This window comes from Poecilia mexicana, unplaced genomic scaffold, assembly GCF_051168715.1.
Source record: "Poecilia mexicana isolate PSO_F unplaced genomic scaffold, ASM5116871v1 scaffold_10, whole genome shotgun sequence".
NCBI classification, from domain to species: Eukaryota; Metazoa; Chordata; class Actinopteri; order Cyprinodontiformes; family Poeciliidae; genus Poecilia; species Poecilia mexicana.
In genome coordinates this window covers 18,598,718-18,611,321 of record NW_028263379.1, presented here as the reverse complement: position 1 = coordinate 18,611,321, position 12,604 = coordinate 18,598,718, and the positions used below count along the sequence as shown (strand labels likewise).

Genomic DNA, 12,604 nt, shown 5'->3' with positions numbered 1-12,604 from the left:
TTTCTATTAAAACAAAACTCGCATCGGTGAGAGGAAACCAGGCAGGACTCGGATTTCCACGGCTTGGCTTCCAATCACAGCTGCTGGACCGGCGGTGCGCTCTTGCAGAAGACATCCAGCCTCCTCTTCTCCCGGCTCAGTCTGCAGCCTGCGTTCCTCTCCATCCTCTAGATGCCTCCGAGATTCATCAGCTACCGGCGTTCAGCCGCAGAGTGTGACATGATGGCAGCACTATAAGCGCTTTAGTCTTGGTTTGCTTTTCGTTTTCCTCCTGCTGATTTGAGTAAATCTCACGCCAAGAAAACGCAACAGACTTTCCATCTGGAAGTTTGGGAGCGCGCGTCGCTCTGGAGGAGATAAAGCGATGGGGGTCCCGGTGAAAACAGCGCTGGTTCTCCTGGTTCTCGCCGTGGAAGGTGAGTTAGTTTTCTCATGCATTATTTTTTTTATTATTATTATTGTTGTTATTATTAATTTGATGAGCTGTCTTGAAATTGTCTTGCCCTACTGTTCACTTTCTTGACCATATGGAGATGTTACTGGTTGAAGGTTATTGCACTTTCTGCCCCGAATCATTAAGTTATTGCTTAATAAGTTTAAAGGAGCAAAATCTGGGTAGAATTATATTTATTTATTTCAATGCAAATGCTTAATCCATGGCTAGTTTTCTGGAGTCAATTTCAATGCAGTGGGAATTGGACTTTAAAGCAGGTGGTTCAATTAAACTACCTTTTAATTATAACACAGGTGACGTGTGATATGCTGAGATAGAGCCTCAAATCTTAATTTAAGCAATTTAAGCTTTATGACTTTTGAAGGTATGTAAAGCTGAATAATGTTATCTACAAACACAAGAAGGGAATTAAAATATGTGTTCTGTTCCCTACATGCAACGAAATTTTGTGTTGCATTAACAAATCTGGGGGAATTTAATTGGGAATTTGTTTGTGTTGCACCAATCCAAAGTGGGATCATGCCTAACTGTAAAGTATAATTAAAATGGTACATAGTTTTCAAAAAATCATTCACCTCCTACAGAACCACTATGTGATGCAATTACTGGACAATTGAGTTTGGACCAGATTAGCTGTCCTTCCTGAAGAAAAGAATCCCAAAACCATGATGCTGCCATCACCATGCGTTGCTATGGGGATGGTATGTAAACGGATAGTTTGCTTTGACAAACAGTGTTTTGTATTTATGCCACAGGGTTTAGTTTTGGTTTGACCAGAGCAACGTCTTCAACATTTTTGTTGTGCTCGTTTCACTGCTCGTGGTAAACACATATTTTTATGAATAACTTTCAACAGTGACTTTATTTTATCAGTTACTGCAAGTCATTGCAAGTTACTGCATGTCCTAGCTGGATTATCATCTAGGTGCTGGTGTGACATTCAATTAAATTCAAAATACTTTATTAATCCCAAAGAGAAATTAAGTTTTGTTGTTACTCATATTAATTCAGGATGATTCAAAGACACATTGTGTATGGTGTGCATCAATTTTAGGATGCTGGCTCAAATAGCTCTCAGGGAAACAATGAAATTGTCGAACATTGTTGCACTATATATCCTAAATCTTCCTTAAACTACTCCACACCTTTATCCCTGATCTGTCTGTTGGGTCCCTTGGTCTTCATTAAGCTTTTTATTTACTAATAAACTTCAGAGGCCACTGGGATTACAGGATGACAACATTTTGGTTACTTCTGAAAACTTTAAAAATAACAAAATTTTACTTTGCTATAGGACTTAATACAAGAATTAATGAGACTGAATACAAATACATGTCAGTTTTTACACTTTTCTAAGTTAAAAACCTCCCACAACCATGACAAATTTGGTTTCTATCTCACAATTATACACCACTTTCTTTTAGTCTGTTGAAAATTCAGTGAAATACGTTATTAAGCTTTGTGGATGTAAAACAGGCAATACTTTTCTAAGATACTGGGCGTTGAGAGCATGCAGTCATTTGGGTAAGAGCTCAGCCTTCAACCCAAAGCCTGAATTTAGAAGATTATGAGAAGTTAAAATATCTTCAGGACCTCTACATGGTACTGAAATGAGCTCAAAAGAACACAATATAAAATACAAAACCAATGCTAATGTGTATCATAATTTGGTTTGTTAATACATGTGGCAAAAATACAACAACATTCTGGTCGTGTGTCTCCAACTGAAACAAATAAAACCACTAAATGTTTATTTTGTCTGTCCCGGTTGGAATTTATTTCCTCTCAAATTAATTTATTTTTATGTTATTTATTAGTTAATGTGCAGCCGAACTGATTTTATGAATATTTTATTATCACCTCTGCTCCAACCGCAGGTGACACAGTGGTCCACTTATCAGGAACATAAATGACATACCGGTTTTGAACTTTTAATGATTTATTTGAATTATTGTTATGCATATTGATATTATGAAAGATTTTCTTTCATCCACTTAAAGTCAGAGTTATTCATACAGACTCAGATATACCTACAGCCTCAATAATGCTTTAACGTCCCTTTGACCGCATGCTTTTATTTTAGACACAGGATTAAAGTTATAATCCTTTACCGGGTATCACTCTTTTTTATTAGAATGGACAGAGTTCATTTAAATTTGTAACAGACATGAATGCGAAGCAGAATTTACAAATTTTCCAGATGGTTGATTTTACTCCATTCTGATAACATTAACACATTTTATTCATTGCAGAGCTGATTTCTGTGTGTGTTTTCTCATGGAGTTTCTGGTTTCCAATTAATCTCAGGCTTACTGTTTGTGTCTGGATTTGGCAAGGTGCTACACACAGTGTAGAACATATTTACCACCATAAATATGAGTAAAAACTTTTATTTTAAGAAAACATATTTTACTGCTGTGGTATAACACCACAGACAAACTTTTGAAAATAACAAAACCTACATTTATTTAATGGAAAACAGAAGACTACTTAGTTTTCTTCTATAGCATTTCATGAGGATAAATCCTACACAGAGACCATTTGACCATTTCTCTTCACAATCTGTCTGTCATTTGTTGTGGTGGGTGGTGGGACTGAAGATGTCCTTGGATAAAGGTGGATCTTGTGTCCAGAGAACTATTTGTGTGTTTATATCCCAAAGAGCTCCTGATGCTATCGCTGTAATAGCAAATTGTAAATGGACTGAGCTTATATAGCACTTTTCCACTCACATTAACCACTCACAGCACTTTACACTGTAGCTACTTTCATCCAATCACACTTACATTTATTTATACACTAACACACAGATTGGTAAGCAGTCTGGGTTGTGCCTTGCCCAGAGGCACATCAACATGTGATAGGAGGAAGCTGTAATTCACCCTACAACCTTTTAATTGCAACATGACTACTCCACCCGCTAAGCACACTGCATCAGACACCCTCCACTTTAGTTATGAGTTTTACTTTTTTTCCCCCACACTACCCATTCTTTGTGAGAAGCTGAACCGGGTGGAACTATTTTGTTGTTGAAAGCCTCCATCCTTGTTTCACTGCAACAAAGCATATGGTTCCACGCAAAGTCCAAAGTCCAGATATTTACATCTGAGTTGGTTCGCCTGACACCACACCAAAACAATATTTTGTATCCATAGTATCTAATAGTTGCTATGGTTAAAAGAAATGAGCCTGTTTGTCATCTCATATTTGCACCAGAAGCAAACATGATGTCATGGATTATTAATGATAAGCTTTAAAAAATAAAAATAGGAATTATGGTATTTTTTCCCAACTGAATAATTATATTCAAAACATTCTGACACCAATAGTTAAAACATTTAACTGAGCATTCTGGATGCATAGAAACTATATATACATAATCATGACTTTATGTGGATTATAAAAAAAAATCCCCCCAAAAATTCAAAACTATGTTTTTTTTCTGAGACTAAAGATACTATTTATAATAAAAACTCTTTTCTCATAAGTACTGATAAATGTGAAGTCACCAGGGCCCCTTATCCATGAGCTGACAGGCTATAGAGTTAATTAGAATATGCATTTCGATTAAGCTCATTCGTAAGATTAAAAGTATCCTGAAAACAACCTTTCAACAGGTATTTCTATTATTGTTATTCCCACACTTCTGAACTAAGTGTTTCTTATTGATCTGATGTAACAGTCTAGTCTGAAATGTTACGTTTTCATTAGCAGTAAGTAGAAAAACATCATAATTAACCAGAAAGTAGGTTTGATGACGTCTGTCTGCCTAATGTGTTTCACTTATTGAGTTACTGAACTCATAATATTACAATTTACTGAATAAAGTTGTTTCACCACGCTTGTTGTGATGATGGTGAATAAGTGGATGAATTGAGAAATCAACGCTATCAGCAAAACAAACTGTGGTAGCAGTTACAGTAGCTGCAACCCAAGCTGTGGATTCATGTAAAAGTCACACAGTGGGAGCTGAGAAAAGGAAGAAAGCCATTTTCTGAGCTTCCTGTTTCTCTTCTTGTTGTAAGCCATCATGGTTTTCAGACACGTCAAAGAAAGAAATAAAAAAAAAACAGGAAACAATGTGGCAATATAGAGCTTTCATTGTTTTTGTATCCTTATTTAGAGAACATTTTACTAAGAGGGAAAACATTGAGACAAAGCAATGAACAGAAATCAGAAACTCCAGGAAGGTTCACATAAAAAATGCTAGAGGTCTGACAGCATTTGACCACAATGCTGTCAGACGATGCACGAGTGGCACTCTGTTTTTTATTTTTTTAATAGAATGACCGATTAGGACAGTGTACTGAGTGAATCCTAGTACAGCTAAAGCCTGAATTGTTTCGGTCCGCCACAGATGGCATTCCCCTGAATTATTCACCATCCTAAAAAGAAACCCAAAAGATGCAGAATCTAAAGTTTGTTTTCCTTTATGTATCGTCTGATAATAGATCTTCTGCCTGTGTCATTCAAACACAACATCACCCTCTTCATCTTTTTTTTCTTCTTTCATCTCCATGTTCTGATCTTTTGAAAGATTTTACGTGAGTGGGGAAAGACCTGAAGATTAATGTCTGATTATGTTTGAGTCTCTCTGCACCAAAAATGATGGTATTTTTATTTTAGTGGCCATAAATTATTGACGTGAAGAGAGAGTGCACTGAGGCGGACCGAAGTGTCTCTCTCTGTGGGTGGGCATGCATGTGTGATGAGACCCACTGGTAGACACAAAGCTCCATCTCAGCTTCCCTCAGCTAATAGAGCTCATTCTTTCCTTATTTGCTCTTTGAGGATTTGCTGTCAGAGTTAACACCTAACATGGCCTCGCGCAGTGTGTAGTGTGTAGTGTGCGCTACACGTCTTCATGTTTTCCTGTTGCTCTGGCATTCATAGGAAGACATTTATCTTTCCCAGTTGATAAATATTTTGTGGGACGGTTTATTTTTACATTGCCCCCCTTTTGCATTTTTAAAGTAAAATTGGTTTCTTCTGTTTGGTGCGGGACGGTGAGAAAAGTAGCAAAAGGACGCTGCCACAGAAGCGCCGATTATACAAGGTCAAAGGACTATTGTAAGGTTATTTGAAACCTCAGTCTTTGTTCATCACTCCACTGCGACCATGGTGAGGTTTAAATAGTGTCTTTATGAGCATGCATGTCATTATACATGCAGTATCTTCCAATTAAAATTATACCCTTTAAAACTTTAAACCTTTTCACACTTGAGCAGAAACTTTAGTATACAGTATTTGGTAACACTTTATTTGAAGGGGCTGAAATAATACTGTCATGACACTGTCATGAACATGAATAAGCCTTCATGAATATTTATGACTGTTGTCATAAAGCGTCATTCGGTAAATTATGACACTTTTAATACAAAGTTGACATTATTCAAAATGTCTTTGTTATGACAACTTGACATTAACCAGGAAATCATTACCGTTTAAACTTTACCTTTAATAACATAAAGTTTCCTAGTTTTTAAAATGCAATCAGTAATACTTTTATAACAAATTTATATCAGTAATGATTTCTTGGTTAATGTCAAGTTGTCATAACAAAGACATTTTGAATAATGTCAACTTTGTATTAAAAGTGTCATAATTTACTGAATGACTCTTTATGACAACAATCATAAATATTCATGAAGGCTTATTCATGTTCATGACAGGTTTTTATGACAGTGTCATGTCAGTCTTATTCACCCCCCTTCAAATAAAGTGTTACCCAGTATTTTATTGAGATTAAACACAAAGTAATGCATATTTATGAAGTCTAAGGAAAATGACACACAATTTCAAAAATATTTGACCAAAAAATGTCCACCTTTCTGACTCTACTTTGTTCCACCACGTTTGAGTTACGTCTCCACCAGTCTTGCATATTTAAAGATGTGAGTGTCTGCCAAGTCTTGTTGCAAAAAAGCTTTTGTTCAACCATTCTGGGCAAGGATGTCAGTAAAAAGCAATAATCAAGTCTCACAACATATCCTTTATTTGGATCTAGGTTGCCCTGTATTTAGCTCCATCCACCTTCCCATCCTGCTGAAGAAAATGATTCCCCCCGCATAATACTGCCCACACCGTGTTTTTTACTAGTGAGATGGTGGAAAATCTGAGAAGTGCATTACTAGTAGTCTACAGATTCTCACATGCCTATCGTGTTGGAATAGCTGCCTTTTGGTGGTTTTACAGTGATTACAGGTCGACAGCGTTGCATCCACAGGTGTTTCATCCACTTGTTTCTGGGTGGATAGAAATAATGAATCACGCACACATTTCCTTACTTTTTGTGCTTAATGTATTTAGCTGGAAATGACTTCATGTTTTTGTGGCTATAATATTTAATTTATATGAAAACCTATAGCGTAAGAGACACGAGATAAGATATTAGTATGAAAGCTTGAAGAAGGAAATCGGCTTGATTTTGTACATGACTGCATACATGTTTGATATTATGTAAAAAATGACACTAAGCTTTAGTCAGTTTGTTTCCAACAGTTTTCTTTTTCTGCGTGTGTGTTTATCTCTGCATGTACCCAGCTGCCCTGTGTGCAGACGTAGAGGAGAGGCTGGTGAGTCACCTGTTGTCACCGGAGCGGTATAACAAGCTGATCAGGCCGGCTGTCAACAACAGCCAGCAGGTCTCCATTAACATACAAGTGTCTCTGGCCCAGCTGATCAACGTGGTAATTGAATGCAGGATCCCACAGCTGAAAAGACATGCTGCTATCGCACCATCACATCGTCATGGATTGCTATTTTAAAGGATTTCTCTATGTGTCTCAACTGTGTTGCCATGTTTGTCTGCCTTTCAGAACGAGAGGGAGCAGATCATGACCACCAACTGCTGGTTAACCCAGGTTTGTTCAGCTGAACTCCATTGTCTGTTGCTATATTTGTGTGAGAAAAGGGATTGTTGCGTGCCTTTAGTTATATTAGTCAGTGTCATACGCTCACAAACGTATTTAGATTTGTCGCAGTGCAGTGGTTTGTAGAAAATTGTGCACAGACGTGAAGAGAAAGTTCCCTGGTGAGGTCAGCTCACATGTTAGCCAAAGATTTTGGTGTGCTACTATTATAAACACACGTTGACAGCTGACTCAACCAATATTTTTATGGATGAACCAGCCTGTTTACGTATGACCTCAGCATTCATTTATTTTGTTTTGTTACAATTATTTGTACATCTTTTCAAAGCTCCTTGTCGGGGATAAGTAATGGATATTTTGAAATGACTGTGTGTGTGTGTGTTTTTAACTTAATTAATTCACATGGATTTCCATAACTTTAATCTTGCATCAGGGATGGAATGACTACAGATTAATGTGGGATCCCAACGAGTATGAGGGAATCAAGAAAATCAGGCTCCCGTCACAGCACATCTGGCTTCCAGATATCGTCCTTTATAACAAGTAAGATGGCTTTCTGACTGTGTGTGTGTGTGTGTGTGTGCGTGTGCGTGTATGCGTGTGTGTGGGGGTGTGTGTGCGTGTGTGTGTGTGTGTGTGTGTACGCATGTGGTGCATGTGTGAGCATAGCTGGAATGAAATTGGAGGATTGAGAGAAATGCTTGACAAAACTCAACTTTCTAAATGGGAATTCAAATTCAGTTCCCCTGTTTCATTTCTGATATTGATATTTTTTATCTTGTCGTCGTTTCAGGTAATAGTTTTCAAGTTTCTTTCACTAATGGTGTTTCTGGTCACTACAAGGGAAAAAATATATATTTATATGTTTTTATTTTTAGGAAACACCAATTGCTAGGTAAACTCTTGGCTACTGAGAAATGATAGCTCTCAATGTAGTTTCTAAATATTGAGAAATGATATTCAGAAATGTTTCTTAATATCGTTTCTCTGGAGGTGTGGACTCTGTTGAAGCTTTAAACTTTACCCAATATCTAACATTTGCCAGTCATGTATACAGGCAAACCTTGTGGAGGCTATGAAGCTTACCGGAAATTGCCAGTGCAGTAAACAACTGTCCCCCACTGTGAACATGGCCAACACACGGACTGAACAGCTTCACACTTCCTCCGTCACTACTGTTAAAACTGCAGGTGGACAGATGTTGTCGTTCACAACTTCTCTATCTATTTTCTGATTGGCCCAGCTGAAATGCTACTGGAGAAAGTCTATGATATACTGAGGGTAACCTTTTCTATCAGACCTAAAACAAAACAGGACAATTGATGCCTAACACACATCCAAACTGGTTTTAGAATGGATAAAGTAGGCTGACGTAAAGCTTGCAGAATTATGTATCTAAAGTTTCAGCTTTAACTCAGTTGAAAAGAAGTCTGGCTGAAGGTTTGATCCTACCAGTTCAAATATCCAGCCAGAATTTTATCAGGAACTTGTTGATGGCTACAAAAAGTGAGTTTGAAGGTTCGACTCACTGAGAAAAATGTGCCAAAGCAAATATTAGTGAGGGTGTAATGATATGCTGGAGCTCTTGGTCATAATTTTGATCAAGCTTTATTTCAAACTTGATTACTATGTTTCTATGTTCTGTAATTATTCCGTCCTTGAAAAAGAAGGGTTTTAAAAACACCTTTGGTCTTCTCGTCTCTTTCAGCGCTGATGGAACGTATGAAGTTTCCTTCTACTCCAACGCTTTAGTTTCCAACAATGGAGATGTTGACTGGCTCCCGCCGGCTATCTACAAGTCCGCATGCAAAATCGAAGTCCGAGATTTCCCCTTTGACCAGCAAAACTGCACCCTTAAGTTTCGTTCCTGGACGTACGACCACACAGAAATAGATCTCAACCTCCTCAGCGATTATGCTTCACGGGATGACTTCAAACCCAGCGGTGAGTGGGATATCGTTTCCCTGCCGGGACGCAAGAATGAAGACCCAAACGATATCAGATACCTGGATATCACCTATGACTTCATCATCAAGAGGAAACCTCTGTTCTACACCATCAACTTGATCATTCCCTGCATCCTCATCACCTCCCTGGCCATCCTGGTGTTTTACCTTCCATCAGACTGTGGTGAGAAGATGACTCTTTGCATCTCCGTCCTCCTCGCCCTGACTGTGTTTCTACTTCTTATCTCAAAGATAGTGCCACCAACATCTTTAGCAGTGCCTCTCATTGGGAAGTACCTGATGTTTACAATGGTGCTGGTCACCTTCTCCATTGTCACAAGCGTTTGCGTGCTCAACGTCCACCATCGGTCCCCAAGCACACACACCATGCCGCCTTGGGTCAAGCGGGTCTTTCTCCACCGGCTCCCTTCTTTCCTCTTCATGAGGAGACCCGGTAGCTCAAACATCCGCGAGAAATTCAGGAAGAAACACCAGAGGAAAAAGTGTTCAGATCAGAGGCCGTGCGGAGCAGAGAGTGGGACGGGTATCTCTGCAGGGGTGGCGGATTCTTCGCCGTCCTTCTATGTCAATGAAGAGTCAGCCAAGCGCTACGGCTGGAGAGTCAGTGACTTATCGGAGAACACAGAGATCAGGAGGAGGATGACGCTCAAGAGCAATATTGATGTGGAGGACGCAGTGGATGGAGTGCGCTACATTGCTGAGAAAATGAAGAGTGAAGATGATGATGAAGGGGTAAGTTATTTTGAGGCACTAATACAGGGAAACTATTATCACTCCTTGAACTTTGGGTCACATTGCAAAAAACAACCCTCAATGTATTTTAATTGGATTTAATGTGAAAGTACGACAAACAATAGTGCGTAGCTGGAAATGTAAGTGTGCCAGTGAAACATAGTTTTGGAAATATCTCCATTGGATTTAGGTCTGGACTTTGACTGGGCCACATTGCAACCATCTCTGGTTGTAGTGAGACAAAATTTGTACAAAGCTTAAGAGTTACAAGAGTATATATGATGCTTGATACAAGTTTATCATTCACTGCAGAAATCCCCCTACACAGTATACTGCTTTTTTTCATAAAAATATTTATTTTTATATTATTATATTTAGTCTTTTTGTGTTTAATCTTAAAGAAGCACATCTGATGATTATAATTATATCTGACACAGCATGGGGTAATAATTAGGATCTGATTGCTGCGTTTGGTCCGGCCTGACCAATTTTTGACTTTTGACTAGACTAAAAGACCTTTATCAATACTAGAGGTGGTATTATGAATGCAGGTCCTTCAAGTCACCTATGCTTTATTTTTTATTTCTAAGGAGCCAGAATTGAATGTAATTTCTCAAGTGATCCAGAACAATATTTTTCCAGATTTCCTGAGGATTTTTCTTGACTGGCTGCTATCTCACTCATTATCACCATGAACCCATATATACCCGCTTTAATGATTGAAAAAGAAGTGGCTGTGTGAAGGAATGTTTTGAGTAACCATTCACATAGCCAGAAGAGTTGTTGCTTAACAACTTTAGAAATGAAAGCTTGTCTTTATGGAAGCAAAACAAATAAGGAAGCAGAAGAAATTTGGGGTCACTCAAGATTTCAGCAGAATATTTTACAAATTAGCTGCAGTGCTCCCATCTGTCGTACGCCTGCAGGTCTCTACAAGACAGCTTGATAAACTGCTCCCACGTGGACGATACTGTGTTTTATCAGGGAGGGAAAATCTGCGAAAGTGTGGATTATTTTGTCCAGGAAAAAAAAAATTAAATCCAAGTTAGGAGGTGCATCCCCTCCTCATATGCCCACGGACCTGGTTGCGTCCTTCCCTTTCTAAAGATTTAACATGTTAATTATGTTCGCTGTGGAGTCAGCACATATTAATTGTTATTCTCTGTCTCTGCCTGTTTAGCTTTGCATAACTGATTTTTTCTGTGCTGTTTCTGAACTTTTTGTTGAGAACAATGTTGCAGAAACGACTTGGAAATAATTCACGCTACTTATGGCAAAATGCAGTGAAATGATACAGAAAGTCAGCTTGAAACAACTGTAGAGACGTTGGATTGAAAGTTGAAGAATCAAACTGTGAACATTTTCAACTGCAAAAACTTAAAATGATTGACATTATGCTGCTACTACAAAATAGTAAAAAACTTCAGATCTGATTATCACTCTATGAGACAATAATTAAGACCAGTAAGTTGCTGAGTTGTGTTTCAACATGTTTTGACACGTTTCTGGTTCTGAGGACAACTTACTGATTGATAAGGCTTTTGTAGGTCCAGAAGTTATCATTAGTAGTCTGTTACATCTTTATTGTTTAATTTATTAATAGTACAACTTATTTATAGTATTAAATGAGCTCCTGGTTTCAGGCATTTGACTTTGACATTTTCACCATTTCCTTTTTTTTTTTTTTTTTTACCAATTGTTTTTTACCAATCGATTACTCCTTAGCTGAAGACCTTAAACAACAAACTGACAACTTTTAACAACTTCTCTGATTCTCTGCAGATCATTGAAGACTGGAAATATGTGGCCATGGTGATTGACCGCCTCTTCCTGTGGATTTTTGTATGTGTGTGCGTCGTTGGTACTGCAGGACTTTTCATGCAGCCTCTGTTCCAGAGTTACAACACCCCGGTTATTGAAGACGCAGAGCATAAATAAAACCAGAAGCTCCACCTTTAAATTCTAGCATTCCTCTAAAATTAAATTAATTTTCTGGGAACTAAACAGATCTCTGTTAGGATGTTTGACACATGCATCTTGCACATCCATCACTTCACCTGCTGACTTTTGATCTTCTGATTTTTATTGTCCTCTACGCACCATATGCCAGTGTTGTCATATCAGGTAATTTATAATCAACAGTGCAACAAGATTAATTAATCGTTGTTTATGAGGCAATATAACTCCCTTTGTTTCTTTTTGCCAATGGCACATATGCTGTATGGATTTATATAATTTATATTTGCCTTGTAAATGAGACACAGGAGAAAACAAATAAAAGTTCTGATGGGTTTTGTGACTGTGAGTACTCACATTTCTCTCTTGGAAAGCATTTGCCTAACTTCTTCATTGTGTGTGTGTGTGTGTGTGTAAAGCTTGCTTTGTTGCACAACCAAAAGATATTGTCCACGGTTGATAAAAAACAATTATTCTCAAATTGCTGCTACTGTTTCTTCAAGTGGATTTTAGTTTTTCTATCCAGTTTGCATTCATCAACTCTGAAACCAGCAGCAATAATGTTCATGTAATTCATCTAGACACTCTTTACTTTAATTTCTGTGTTCTCTTTCATATTGTTT

General features: G+C 37.9%; 1 protein-coding gene across 1 annotated transcript; it reads left to right on the top strand.

The window, feature by feature from the left end:
- The first annotated feature begins 314 nt into the window (after positions 1–314).
- On the top strand, positions 315–12,383 carry LOC106920849 (neuronal acetylcholine receptor subunit beta-2-like). Its single transcript, XM_014992141.2, has 6 exons — positions 315–416; positions 6,998–7,143; positions 7,273–7,317; positions 7,760–7,869; positions 9,035–10,025; positions 11,808–12,383. The coding sequence occupies exons 1-6, from the start codon at positions 365–367 to the stop codon at positions 11,961–11,963; spliced, it is 1,500 nt and encodes a 499-aa protein (XP_014847627.1). The 5' UTR covers positions 315–364; the 3' UTR covers positions 11,964–12,383.
- Positions 12,384–12,604: the final 221 nt, after the last annotated feature.

Excerpts from the sequence above, each read along its gene's own strand:
- LOC106920849 (XM_014992141.2), top strand. The coding sequence starts at position 365 with ATGGGGGTCCCGGTGAAAACAGCGCTGGTTCTCCTGGTTCTCGCCGTG. Across the intron at positions 7,144-7,272 it reads TGGCCCAGCTGATCAACGTG|AACGAGAGGGAGCAGATCAT; the intron begins GTAATTGAATGC and ends TCTGCCTTTCAG. Across the intron at positions 10,026-11,807 it reads GTGAAGATGATGATGAAGGG|ATCATTGAAGACTGGAAATA; the intron begins GTAAGTTATTTT and ends GATTCTCTGCAG.